The sequence below is a fragment of the Planococcus citri genome, chromosome 4 (assembly GCF_950023065.1).
Source record: "Planococcus citri chromosome 4, ihPlaCitr1.1, whole genome shotgun sequence".
Lineage (NCBI taxonomy): Eukaryota > Metazoa > Arthropoda > Insecta > Hemiptera > Pseudococcidae > Planococcus > Planococcus citri.
The window spans coordinates 9,730,465-9,745,419 of NC_088680.1; the positions used below are offsets into that span (position 1 = coordinate 9,730,465).

General features: G+C 35.2%; 1 protein-coding gene across 1 annotated transcript; it reads right to left on the reverse strand.

Annotated features, from left to right (window-relative positions):
- Positions 1-1,072: 1,072 nt before the first annotated feature.
- On the reverse strand, positions 1,073-10,618 carry LOC135844321 (hepatocyte growth factor receptor-like). The gene is made up of 7 exons (XM_065362484.1): positions 7,656-10,618; positions 7,339-7,570; positions 2,637-2,920; positions 2,275-2,468; positions 1,991-2,131; positions 1,377-1,485; positions 1,073-1,275 (listed from the first exon to the last, which is right to left on the reverse strand). The coding sequence occupies exons 1-7, from the start codon at positions 10,569-10,571 to the stop codon at positions 1,177-1,179; spliced, it is 3,975 nt and encodes a 1,324-aa protein (XP_065218556.1). The 5' UTR covers positions 10,572-10,618; the 3' UTR covers positions 1,073-1,176.
- Positions 10,619-14,955: the final 4,337 nt, after the last annotated feature.

Here is a 14,955-nt window from a genome sequence, read left to right on the forward strand (position 1 = left end):
GCTAGCTGAGATATGCGAGATTATCGCTTGAACTTTCTTGGCATAGAATTGCAAGCAAGTATCCATCAGTGATACGCTAGCATCAGGCGAGCATGTATGAAGTGAAGTAAAAGCTAGCTGAGATATGCGAGAATATTGCTTGAACTGTCCTAGCATAGAATTGCGAGCAAGTATCCGCCAGTAATACGCTAGCATAAGGCGAGCAAGTTAAAGTGAAGTAAAAGCTAGCTGAGAGTCGCTGGAAAACAGCTCGAAAATTGCTAGAATTGAATTTGCTAGCGAAAAACTGCAAGAAAATCGCTTACTTTTAGCGAGATAATTATTGCTGGCCACAAAAAGCGAGTAAATTGCTAGCAACTTATCAAAACGCGAATAAAACGCTAGCTTTTTGCTAGCATGTGGTCAACTGGGAGAGAGAAAAAAATAAAATACGCCCGCGTAAAATGATTAATGATAACAAAACCTTTGGCTTTTTAATAACGAAACAGAGAGAGACGGAGAATCCCAGTTTGGAAAAAAATTACCCAAAAAAGAGACTCGGCCCATACACAAGAGTACGAAAATTGCATTATATCTACCGGCGAAGAAAACAGCGCAACGTGGAAAGCGAACGAAAAACGACAATTTTCCCCCATAAAAGGAGGCTGTACTTTGGAAAACGGTGTTGTCATTCATCATTGAAATGTGTCATATGCATCGCTTAAGCTGTTAAATTCGCTGTCAACGAGTAAATACTTGAACGTGATGTCCTTTTGTGGAGTTCTCGTTGTACTCTGCTTATGCTACCTCGACTTGGCGCTTGTGTTTGGAATTATTATTGTTTTATAGTATCAGTTAAATATCTATGGATTTTAGGGCTCAAAACGTAACTATCATATTTTTTTTTTTAAATTCGTAATAAATTACCAAAAAATTGGCACCATTGCATTCAAAATGATGGTTTCTTCAATTGGTCAAAATCGTTTAACACTCCGGTTTTTTTTTGCAATTCACCCTTATTACATGCACAATGCACATTATTTTAAATGGGTAATTACCTAATTATACTCGTGTAATTAAAAGTGTGTTATTTCATACCTCATTTATTTTATTTACAACCATGGTCTTACAAAAATATTACATTAGGAAGCCCCATTACAACTAACTATTTACTATTTTAGTTTAAAACAAATAAAATTATCCTAATAAATAATCTGCTTCTGTAGCTTCATTAACAATTTCAATGGTGTCGATATTGCTCAATTTTGGCTCACGTGAAACAGGTTCTTCATACATCTGTTCAAATTGACAGAATTTTCAATGATTAATGAAATCCAACATAAGCATAAAACTGAATGAGTAGGTACATAATTATTTCGGTAAACGTGGCTCATTACTTCATTATCATAATCACTGGACAACATTTCTTCCAAATTTTCCACAATAATTGAAAATGTGGGTCGGTCTTCTGATGAGTAATTCCAACATTCACGCATAATTCTGTACCTGAAGTCACATTACATGGGAATAATTAGGTGTAAGTCCGAATTCCTCATGTTTCACGAATAGTCTTGGGAAAGGAGGGAGGGAAAAGAAAGGGGTGAATAAAATACACAGAAAACTCGAAATCAGTACATACTTGTCAATCAAGCGTCAAAACTTCCTAATTCAATAGGTATAGGTACGTATTAGGTACTTATATACATTCAAAATAAAAGCGCATATTTTCTTTTTTACAACAAAATAATCTTGAAAAAGAAACTCATCTCTAAAGAAGTCGTGAGCACGTACATTTTTCAAAATGGGCGCTGGGGAGACACTGAGGGGTTTAATCCAAAAAAAATAATAAATACACATTGAAGTTGGACAACTTGGCAATGTGGCGATTATCTTGTTGGAGTGATGGGACTTTTCCCCCCCAAGTATTCATATTGATAGCACAATAAAAGGGTCTTCAATGTAAAATATTTCATATAAGTAAGTATGTAGTTGTTTGAAATGTAAAACATACATCTTCATGGAGCAATTCGGCGGCTTCTTCATGCGATACCCATCATCTAAAGCTTGAACCAATTCCTCCATGTTGGTGAATGTGGGATAAGGTATGCTACCCAAAGTCACAACTTCCCAAAGGAATATACCAAATGACCACCTGAAAGAAATCAATGATGAATTAGCAAAAGCAAAAACGTCAATACCTACCTACCTACCTACCTAACTAACTATATCTAACAGAAAAAAAAAGAATTCTGTTGGATTTTCGCTGGTCATGAATTTTGAAAGCATTCAACTTACACATCGGACTGAGTTGTATACAGGTTATGATGCAGTGCTTCTGGTGCCATCCATTTTACTGGGAGCCTGCCTCCTGTTTTTTTTCTGTAATAGTCTTTTTCTCTAATATCTCTGGCTAGTCCAAAATCAGCTATCTTCAAAACCAAGTTTTTTGATACTAAAATATTTCGTGCAGCAAGATCACGATGTACACACTGAAATTATTGAAGAAGGACGATCAGGTACTTATGTCGCACAAACAGGTTCACGTAATAGAAGTGTCCGTTTCGAGTGAAAATTAATTTTGACTGAAAAGATTTGCCGCCTGCTACGTACAAATAAATGACTGAAAATTTCTAATTCAGTGAAGAAGTGTTTATTACTTTCATAGAAGATAAGTATTCCATCCCTTGAGCCACTTGAAGACCAAAGGTAGTCAAAGTTCTCTGAGATAGCTCGCTTGCAGCTGTTTTAAAATTTTTAGATGGAAGATGTTTGCGAAGAAAGCATTGTAGGTTTCCATGAGCTGCATATTCTGTGATAACCAGCAATGGACCATTTTGAGTGCAGCATCCGAGCAAACGTAAAATATTGGGGTGGATTCCAATTAGTTTCATGATTTCCATTTCTGATACTAAATCAATCATATCTGCATCGGAATGAGTTTCTATAAAAGTGAATTTCAACTGATTGGTATGCGCTCTTGTGTTAATGTTCGGTTCTGATCAGGTTTTAACAGATCTAATGTGATCAAATTATAGGGACAAAACTAGACGTCAAATTTTTAGCTCCCTTTTTTGAATTTTCTAAAGCTTCAAATTTGGGGGTTTTCACTGTTTTCAGTTACAAAAAGATAAAAAAATTGGCACATTTAAAAAAATTGTTTTTGGCTTCAAAATTGTAGAAAATGAATGTTGGGGTTTTGAAAATTTCAAATTTTAAAAAGAAAAGTAAACAGAAATGAGCAAAGCGAGAACAAAAGCGAGGTAAGAAGTGTGTATGTTGCTTGTTCAAACATTTTTCTATTTTAATGCTTAGGTACCTACTTACCTAATAATTTTTATTCAATGTTCAATCTAGAAAAGAAACAACGAAGCCCCAGTGAAGTGAGGGTAAGTACAAGCTTTCAAAAATTCGTATCTTGATAGATAAAAAGGTAATGATGTGTGTGTGTGTGTGTGTGTGTGTGTGTGTGGGTTTACAAACTATACGTTGTTCGGCCACACCCTTGAAATTTCACGTGCGTTGTTCGGACCCAAAACGTTGTTCGGACTTTAGGTAGGTCCGAACAACGTTTTAACTATTTTTTCGTGATCTACGAGTAATTTTAGCCATGGGAAAATTATCAAAAGTGGTTCATGTAAAAAGTACCCAGAACGTATAGAACACATGACGTTTTTTTAGCTGATACACTCAACTTGATATACACATGGAACCACTGCAGCGGGTGTAAGTAATATGAATTTACTTATACGTTGTTCGGACCTTATTTTTGTCTAACTCTGCATACCATGTTCGGACTTGTATTGCAACGTTGCCACTGAAATCAACGGCAAACACACAACATGTTATAACCAAGTCCAGACACCGTCACTACGTATATTGAACACACGTTTTGAAAATTTCACTCAAAAATCACAGAAATTATATTACGAGAAAGAAAAACAATTTTCAAATGCAAAGCAGCTCTATCAAATTTTTCAAAATCCTACAGACAACTTTTTTCAAAATTGATTCGTCGTAAGTTATCATAACTGTCCAGACTGTTAAAAGCAATTTCCAAAAGTTGAAGCTGCCTAATAGTTGGGGGGCCCGCATAACGATCTATTCAGCATCCCTGCTAATCCTCCCACGCAATTTTATTCTTAAAGGGGGAGTTCTAAGAAACATTTCTAGCCCTTGTCCTCAAAAAAGTGGCCATTGCGTTCCAACAGTGGACTTGCACATAATTTTATGAACCGTACAATGGTAGATCAAATTAATGAGCAGGCAAAAATTTAACACCTGTCAAAAATTTCAAGTGCCGCGCCCTTTTCGATTTTTGGTGAATTTTTGAAAATCGAATTTAGGCCACAAATGAAAGGGAAAATCAAATTGATGTAGAAAACTGAAATTTGGGATAGGTAACCTATTTTTGACCAGCCAAATCGATTGGAAAATGTTTCAAACAGTTTTGACTGGTTCTGGAGCCTTCAGCAGATGTATGAAACTTGAACTTCCGTGAAATTTCATCACAACCAAACTTCATCCTGCAAACTAATTTCAATACGCCACGAAGTCAACTGCAGGTAGATTTCCGATCGTTTGGAGCTTCCAGCGACTTTTTAGAAATTACTGTAGCCCCCGGGAGATTTTTGAAACTAATGGAGTTGGAAAGCCGAAATTCACTTTGCGCAGTACGCACTATCGATTCGGGCAGATTTTGTGGCATTTATTAAAGAACTCAAGTTTTCAAAAAAGCGCAGAAGGCTCCAAAATGGATTGAAATTACCAGCAATCTACTTTGGAGAAATACCAAAAATAGGATGTCAACTGAATTGTATCTTTTTACCTCAAACCAAAGAGGAAGAGTGAATTTTTTAATTTTCAAAGAAGTGAGAAATCGAATAAATTGCTTCACAAAAATACATACGTTTTATTCAGGATACGCGATGCCGATTTTAAAAAAAAATAACGGGTACCTAAGCACTTTATCGGTCAAGGTTATTAACAAGCAACTACTCGCCCACAAGCAAGCTTCAGATTATTTGAACGGGTTTTATGGCGTTTTTTGGAAAATTGAAATTTTCAAAAAGTAGCTGATAATTTTTAAACCACTTGAAACCACTGCAGTCCACTTTATATCGTATTGAAAATTTCGGCTATCAAACACCATTTGATAAAAGTATGTGAAAACATTTGATAAAATTAGATATGTGAAAATTTCAAGTTTTAAAAATGTGCTGGAGACTCGAGAAATTTTAAAAAAGTCGCTGAAGGCTCCAAAATCACTTGAACCCTTCGACTTTCTATCTACATTCGATGTGATTTTGTGGAAATTTTCAAGTTTCAAACATTTACTGGAGGCTTCAGTAATTTTCAAAAAGTCACTGGAGGCTACAAAACTACTTGAAATTCTCCTGCAGTTGGTTTCGTAGCTACCTGAAATTAGTTTGCGGAATTAAGTTCGGCTTTCTAACTCCATTTGATGAAATTTCGTGGAAGTTCAAGTTTTAAAAATCTGGTGGAGACTCCAGTAATTTAAAAAAATTCACTGGAGGCTCCAAAATGACTTGAACCCGCACCTAAAGTCGGTGCAAAGTAAATTTCGGTTTTCCATCTCCATTCAATGAAATTTTGGAGAGATTTCGAGTTTCAAAAATCTACTGGAGGCTCCAGGAATTATCAAATTTTTTTTAGTTCTAGTAAAATTTTCTAACGCTTTGATGTGATTTTAATTAGCTGTGTTGCTTCGATTTCAGAAAGCAATTTCCGAAATCGAAGCAACACAGCTAATTAAAATCAAATCAAAGCGTTGGAAAATTTTACTTCGACTAAAAAAAATATTTCCAAAGTTGAACTGATAAAATTTTGGTTCTCTAACTCCATTTTATGAAATTTTGTTGAAATTTCAAGTTTCAAAAATGTGCTGAAGGTTCTAAAAATTTTCCAAAAGTGGCAGGAGGCTCCAAATTGACTTGAACCCATCTGCAGTGGATTTTACAGCTTGTTAATAGTGGAGTACAGAGTAAACTTTGGTCTTCCAGTTCCAGTAAAATTTCAATTCTGAATGCGATTCAAAATTGATCCGCGATTCTAATCGCCTCATCTCTGGTTACTCGAGTAATTTCGTGGGAGTTTGTATTTTTTTTCTGCCTTTGACTAACCATTGTAATTTTTTAATCAGACTTTTGCATTTGAATTGAGATAGAAACGCTCTGGCAGGTGTGTAAAGGTAATTCGACGACCTTTGCGAGTGATTTAAATTTTTCAGACCCCTTTAAATCGAGCTTGCGCATTTAAATTGAGATGGAAATGCTTTTCCCATAAATATTCGCAAAAGTCGTCGGAAAACCTTTTCACATCTGCCATTAGCGTCCCCCTGTCGTAAGAAATGCAAAAGTTTGATAAAAATTGACCTGCATAAATTCAAAAGAAGGTTATCGCATTCAAAAGCTCAATATGGTTCAGGAAAAACACTAAAATTTTTGCAAAGGTCGCTAAACAACTGCTACATACGAGTATGTAAATGCAAATGTTATTTTATTCTAAATCAAACGCAAAAACCTGATTTAATGGACTCCAAAAAATTTAAAAAGTAGGCCAATGTCTTCAAAGGTGCAATACATCAAAATGTTGAACAAAAAAAAAATTGAAAACACATGGAAGTCATTATACAAGTCCAACCAACGTATATAAAATTTCATACTTACATACACATGGAAGTCCAATCTTGGATCATAATGTTAGAAATTTGATGAATGTAACTTGTATTCATAGGTCCGAGCATCGCTCATAAGACACTCTGTTTGTGTGACTAAGATAGGTGGCAACATTGCAAATTAGGTCCGAAGAACGTATGCGAAAATTCATAACTATTTGTGTATAATGTCCCAAGAACGTATACAAAATTTCATACTTGCATTCACATAGAAGTCCGATCATGTACTGTGAAGTTTGAAACAAAGGTGTATATAACTTACACTTAGGGTCCCGTTATCGCACGTGAAATGCGTACTTTTAAAAAATAGAGTTGAAGAAAATTTACAACAACTACGCTGTTCTATTTTTAGAACCAATTCTAAAGGTATTGAAAAGATGTACATAAACCTATACCATCCTTCAATATTTAAAAAAAATAGGGGTCCGAACAACGCATGTGAGAAATTAGGGTCCCATCTTGGTAGAGTTCGTCGGTAATGATGTGTGTGTGTGTGTGATGTGTGATGTGATCTGATCAGAACTTTGATAAGACCGGAGCTGATTATAAAACTTTTTGCACTTGCGTTCGGTGGTTTCACGTGACACAATCCAATCATTTAAAAATACTGAAGCAACTAGCAATGCAAATAGGTAAATAGGTAGGTACATATGAAATTCTCATACCTTTCAACATTTTAACAGCCGCAGTTGTGGTGATATTCTCATCTATAATACCCAAAGCTTCACTTAGAACAACTCTTCCGAATTCTCCTTCACCTAGAAATCTTCCTAAAACCAATTTTTCCCTCGGAAATTCCCATTTGGTATCTAGTGGTAGATAAAATTCCATCTCTGGTGAACTTTCTACATCTGTTTCAGTAACAGGCGTATACTCGATCGTAATATTTGGCAATTTCTGAAAACGATTTCATAATTGTGAGAATAATTCTAATAGAGGCTTTATTTTGATTACTTTGCATGCAGTACATCTACATACATACCAATACGTTTGCTAAACCTCCATCCACGTCAATTTTCTTCTCCACGACTATCTGCTTTATACATTGTCTCATCGCTATCGCATCCATACCCATCTTGTTAATTTGTTGCTGCATTTCCCTCGACATTTTCAAGCTTTCAAAGGACTTTTTTCGATATACAATCAGTAGTTTTATCAATATGAAGACGATTACAATAAAAATGAGAGCACTGAAGCATACACCATAGATTATCCAATCGGATCCTCTTTCAGTACTGACAATGGGAACCGCTTTAAAATAGGGCACAACTTTCTCTGCATTGTTCCCAATTCGTACAGTAACATTTCCATAAGCAGTTAAAAAATCTAGTTCGGTGGTATTTTCAGAATAATTATACTTCAGTGCAGATTTTTGTAGCTGACAAATCAGGTCACTTCGAGATAACATAAATATTTTGCAATTTTCATCTCCTACCCGCACAATGAAATCATCTATTCCGCAAACATTATCGATATTTCGTCCTCTAATAACAAAACGTATGTTTTCATCCAAGTCAGTGACGGAGTAATGCTCAAAAATTGGGTTTGGATACAAAAAATACTTGGACGACTTGATTAATAAAGGGGTTCCAGCATTTGTCCTATTGAGTGATACCATAAGTATGTAGTTGAATACTTGAGGGTTTTTTGTATCTATCGAATGGCTGTCAATTTCTGGAATACGAGGTGATAAACAGGTAAACAAACTTGAATTTCCTTCACATTGTGTACTATTGTAAGTTTGACTGTTTTTATTCACTTGAAAAAACAATTTTCTAATTGATGTTTTGTTCAACCCTAGATTATTGCGCATATAAAGTATGAGTCCTCCAGCAGGAATGCCTTTCAGTGTAAGATTATGACCTTCTTCATCGATATCAGTGTCAAAATACTTGTAAGTGTAGTTGAAAATGCGGAAATTTTCATCAAATTTTATAGCTATGTTACTTTTTAACGCAGGAGATGGACCAGTGATACAATTTATTTCATTTTCATCGTGATGAAGTACTGAACATGATACATTCCCAATGTAAACATCTACAGAACTCTTAGCTTTAAAGTTTTTACCATAAATGATAAGTTTGTTAGCACCGTACAAAGAGCCATCTGTTGGAAAAATTCTTCCAATTTGTGGATCAAAAATGCTAAAATTCTGTTTGGATTTATTGTTGATGCCATGCACTCGAATTTCAATTGGACCTTCGTATTCTTTACGTTCTGCTAAATTTATAGTGCTGGTATTAATGGTGCAAACGATCTCTGTCGAATCCAAAGGTCGACAAGTGGTACAAGGTATTCCAGCAACTACAATACTATGTTGGGAATCGTTGCTTGTACAAGCCAAATTATTACCTAGAATGGTAATATTGATGATTTCTCCTAGGAGTCCTAGTGTGGGTTGGAATGAGGATATTGATGGAATCAGAAATGAAATCTGAATCCTGGTCAGCTTCTGCTCAGTCATAATGTACAAATGATCCGTTTTCGAGTCAAAATGTAAGTCTGAGTTTATTGCAAATCCTTCATCAATAGCAATATCCTTGCATTCGTATACATTGGATTTGTTTTCCACCACTATTTGCTTTAAATGGCCAGTATTTGTACCCAAGAATACAGCAGTAAAATCGTGTGGATATGATTGTGCACGAACAGCTGTCACAAGCGTATCAAATATGATGGAAGCATTCGTCTTTACTGGAAAGTTACCTTCGAGAGGCCTATTATTGTTCGACGAATTAATGGACGGGCGGCTGTTATTGCTACATTTTTCATATGGTGGGATTATGAATTCCAGTCCCCGGTACCCAGTTCCATTATCGCAACGTAGGATAGTTTTAGTGAACTTCTCGTTCATTTCTTTCAGCGAATATATGCACATTGCACTTCTATTACTTGGTTTGCTCGATTCATAACCCACAGTTTGTTTTTCGCTTTGAGCAAAAATCCCAAACAAGACATCGTCTTGTGGAGTAATACCAAGCGAATCTGCCAATTTAGAACCGGGTTTTCCAACGAATGCAGCTTGGGCTAAGTTATATCTTCTTTTTTTTTCATCGTAGCATTCAATTGGAATCTCTGTGTAGGAATTATTCAATGCAGTTGTTCGATAGGCCCTAATCAATTTTGATATGTACAACGAGGGCTGTGTAGATTTCATTTGAGTGGTCAAAAAATAGATAAAATCTCCCGAAATGAAACCGTATATGTAGTTAATAATATACTTTCCTTGATAAGCATCTTTAAGAGTGATACCATCCAGAGAAAAGGTATATTCAGGGGACGTGTGCAGAAGTGCTTCAGAAATAGCTGAAAGCTTTGATTGATTAGTTGTAATAGTGACTCCAATGTACAATACTGTATTTCCCGGTGTACCTGGACGTGCGACTGCGATTGCAACAGTTGAAGCATTCTCATCTCGAGATACCATCGATTTAATGACAGTACCCATTTCTCTTAATGGATTTTCAACGCTGTATATTTTGCATACACCATAACGAGTGCTCCAGCACGATAATAATCGAGAATTAGTGTAATCCAGAACAAGGATTTTATTGTAGCTGGCAATTGATTTTTTTACTCCATTTGATACATCTTTGAAGTTATCGCATTTCCGAGAAAAGTTATCCTGCCTCCAACTAGCAACCAATTTTAAATCCGAGCTTAACTGGTAGAGGAGATCTACTGCTCCAATAAACACAAATCCTCGATTTTCATCCACTACCAAATGGTTGAACTTTGTAGTGTCTCGTTTCTCCAAAAATATTTTTGTTTCTCTGTTGTCTTCGGTTGGCGAATATGCCACATTTTGTTGTAGTAAACACAATATGAGAACTAACCAGCTGGCACCAAATGAATCGTAAAAATGGTTCGTGCGAAGAAGGATCTGCGAATTAGTCATGGATGCGGTTCCACCACAAAATCCAAAACCTCTGCCAGGTCGCCCAGAAAAATCTGAAAATGAATAATAGTACCAGTACTCAACTGAGTCCAGAGAAATGTGGGTACTTGTTTAGATATTCGGTAATTGTTACGGGTGAAGAATAAAAAACATACACGTGAGGCTGCGTAAGAGAATCACACTCAATATGCTGCGCAACCTCTTGAAAATTTCAAGTTTCGGAAGTCTGTTATAGGCTTCAGAACATGCTTGAAATGCTTCAATATACGGTACTCGTTTCCAGTAGCTTTGACTGTAAGTACAAAAATAGTTTATACCCTACGAGTAAAATTCAGTTTTATAGATGTGATAAGATTTTGTTCTTTTTTTTCTGATTTTGACCCAAATTTGATGATCAAAAATTCACCACTTGAGTGCCCAAAATCTTGGTTGTGATATATTTTTGCAAGCTCTTCCAATAAAGATTTGTTCAGTTCAAAAATTTTTGTGCGAGTTCCGCATAAAAATTCATTTTTAGGCACCTATTAAAATTTTAAGAAACGTTCAAACCGAAAAAAAAACATCGTCTTTTTACTTCTCAAAATTATCTTTTGTTTTGACTCCACTCGAACCTGCTTGTTTTTCATTTTCAAAACTGAAATAATTTTTAAAAGCCTGTCATTCAAATTCTAAATTATGACCAAAAAAGTAAAAAAAATTTTAAATATTGTTTTTTTTCCTCTTGAAATGTGAATTTTCAAAAGCTTTTGCTGTAGCTCTGCTAGAGTTGATTTCTTTCTCTTTTTTGAACCAAAAAATACATTTTCGAAACTTCCATAAATTCAAGAAGGAAAATATCTTTTATATCACTTTTAGTCCGGCATATGACAATAGGAGTAATTGCACCCCCCCCCCGCCGATCCTCCGGGACAACTTTTTTCTTAAAGGAGACATCCTAAGGAACATTTTAAAGCAAACTTGCCCAAAAAAAAGTTGGCCTTACTTACAAGATGGCGGTCATTTTGATTGACAGGTCAGCCGAAATCGCAGATTTTGCGTTTCAACATAGGACTTGCACGAAATTTTTCAAACCTTACAAAAGTAGATCGAAAGATCATGCAAAAATTTATCACCTGTCAAAATTTCAAGTGCTAAAGTGCCTTTTTCGATTTTTGATGCATTTTTGAAAATCGAATTCAGGCCAAAAATGAAGGAAAAAATCAAAATTTTATCAAATTGACCAAGAAAGCTGAAATTTGGGATATACCCTGTTTTCGACTTGCCAAATCGATTAGAAACGGTTTCAATCCGTTTTGAGCATTTCTGGAGCCTCCAGCAGATTTTTGAAACTCGAAATTCCCACAAAATTCCATCGAATTGGAGATGTAAAGCTGAAATTTACTCTACACTACAATTTCAACACCCTCTGAAGACGACTTCAGGTGGGTTCAAGTCGTTTTGGAGCCTCCAGCGACTTCTTGATGGGTTGTATGGCGTTTTTTTGGAAAATTGAAATTTCCTAAAAGTAGCTGGAAGCTTCAAAACCATTTGAAACCACCACGTAGTCTGCGAAGTAAATTTCAGCTTGCCAACTCCATTTGATAAATTAATGTTGCGGGAATTTCAAGTTTCAAAAATCTACGGGAGGCTCCAGTAATTTTCAAAAAAGTCGCTGGAGGCTCTGAAATGTCTTGAACCCACCTGAAGTCGTCTTCAGAGGGTGTTAAAATTGTAGTGCAGAGTAAATTTCAGCTTTACATCTCCATTTGATGAAATGTTGTAGAAGTTTGAAGTTTCAAAAATCTGCTAGAGACTTCAGGAATTTTCAAAAAGTCGCTGGAGGCTTCAAAACGACTTGAAATTCACCTGCAGTACTTCGTAGCGTATTGAAATTAGTTTTTAGAATAAATTTCAGCTTTACAACTCCAATTCGATTGAATTTTGTGGGAATTTCGAGTTTCAAAAATCTGCTGGAGGCTCGAGAACTGCTCAAAACGGGTTGAAACTGTTTCCAATCGGTTTGGCATATCGAAAATAGGGTATATCCCCAATTTCAGCTTTCTTGGTCAATTTGGTGAAATTTTGATTTTTTTCTCTCATAATTATTTGGCCTAAATTAGATTTTAAAAATTCACCAAAAATCGAAAAACGCACTTTAGCACTTGAAATTTTGACAGGTGATAAATTTTTGCATGATCTTTCGATCTACCTTTGTGATGTTTGAAAAATTTCGTGCAAGTCCTATGTTGAAACGCAAAATCTGCGATTTCGGCTGACCAGTCAATCAAAATGGCCGCCATTTTGTAAGTAAGGCCAACTTTTTTTTGGGCAAGTTTGCTTTAAAATGTTCCTTAGGATGTCCCCTTTAAGAAAAAAGTTGTCTCGGAGGATCGGCGGGGGGGGGGGGTGGTGCAATTACTCCTATTTTCATATGCCGGACTATTAGAAACTGATATTTTTTCCCATGGGAAATTTTTCATACCCCCTCCCACCAAAAAACAACTCTGGTTTTGTTCATGCCAGGTCAACTAATTTTTGCTTAATTGAATGCGATGACAAAAACAATAATCAATTGATTCAGTGCATCCGCCAGGGGCCTTCAATCGACCCAGTGCGTCACTGTTTGTAGGTATTTGATTACCCTGATAATTTAGCAGAAGTACCTATTATAAGCAGTAGTACAATTGCACATCCAAGTATCATAGTAGGTATATGTATCAATAATTGAATAACAACTTACCCGAATAAAAAATACTAATTGAAAAAACAAAAGAGTGAAATTAAACGAGAATGCAGGTATGTATCTAATTTAAACAACGCTCAAAAAATCGATAACTTTTGAATTCGAATCACTACCATACGCTGAGTTCTAGTGAAAACATACGACGATGTGATGAGGTAAATACATAAATACCTACCTATATAATTATTTGAAATTTGATAAAATGTTTTTCAGATAGGTAATAATCGTACCAACGTTGCCAATGTTATCAATATGGTGTTGGTCATTCTTCCGTTTGTGTGCTATTAGGTATTACTTTACAGGACGTTGATTGGTATACGCACCAGGATTATTTGAGTAATTTTCCCAGAACTTCATAAGGAGGGCAACAATTTCTATGCGTTATGCGAATAATAAATGAAAAACAGTATAGTACGAATTCCAACCTGTCATATTTATTGGAATGATTGAAATTCTAGTCAATTTCCTCCTCACTCAGAAAATTAAATTCCTCTTAGGCCATGTGTATTGTGTACATAGTACGTAGAAAAATCAGGTTTCCAAAAGAAACACTAAATCGAGTTTCCGCAGCTGATTTTTCATTTTCCTATTTTTAAAAAACCTGAATATTGAGTTCAAAATTTAAATTTTGGAAATCCGACTTTAAAGTATAATTTAGAAAAATACATCAGGAGTTTTAAAAATTTCAAAAATTTTATTTTAGAGTCATGTTTCGAATTACCTTTTTGCCCTACCTATATTTTAAAAACAAGCTCCAAAAATGACAGTACATTCTATTGTTTGAGTCATGAGTGATTCTGCTTATATGTAATAAAACCGATGTGACCGCATATTTCAAGCGAGAACCTATTTACGTAACATATTATTTCTTTCGATAATCCAATTTTGACATTCGCGAATTTTCAGTTTTTAGTTTTAAAATAACTTAATATTTTTTTTGGTTTAAAAAACGAAAAAAGACACGAATGAAAAAACAATCTATTAAAATATGTACGCCGTGTACCTTAGTTACCTACCTACTATGCCATAATCTCTAGTTGAAGAACAAAATAAAATACGCCCGCGTAAAATAAATAATGATAACAATAACAAAATTTTTGGCAATTTTGAAATATCTGCGGATTTAATGGATCAAAACTTATCACATTTTTTCAGTTTATTCTTTTTTTTGGGGGAATTTGCAATAAATGACCAAAAAATTTGCACCATGGTACATATTTCCAAAATTTTCCAAAACATGAATTTACTCAAAAATAAGCGATTTGAAAATTTTCAACAGCTCAGTAGGTAGGACCCTAAAAGTGGATTTGAATTTTGATGGTAACGACCTAGGCCGACGCAGAATCTTAGATACTAGGTATCTTTTGATACCGGATCATTCTATCTAAAACAGGTTAGGTTAAGGTTTAGAGCAAGAATCCAAAGTTTTTTTTTTTTTTTTTTTTTTGAAAACACCCTCTCCAGCAGCAACTTTGGTGTTAGAAATTTTTTTTGGGCGACTTTCAACGCAAAATGAAGGTTTTCACAGAATTTAGCCGAAATCCTCCACTTTTATTACCCACACAATTTTATCAGTACCTAAGTAATTAATTATCCTCGTGCAATTAAAAGTATCTTATTTCAGACGTCATTAGTTTACAATTGTAGTCTTATCAAAATATT

What these genes read in the sequence shown, in the direction of transcription:
- LOC135844321 (XM_065362484.1), bottom strand. Translation starts at nt 10,571, where the DNA reads ATGACTAATTCGCAGATCCTTCTTCGCACGAACCATTTTTACGATTCA. An exon ending in GAGGTTTAGCAAACGTATTG is followed by an intron (nt 7,571 to 7,655) that starts GTATGTATGTAG and finishes AATCGTTTTCAG; the next exon opens with AAATTGCCAAATATTACGAT. An exon ending in GGCTGTTAAAATGTTGAAAG is followed by an intron (nt 2,921 to 7,338) that starts GTATGAGAATTT and finishes TCACTTTTATAG; the next exon opens with AAACTCATTCCGATGCAGAT.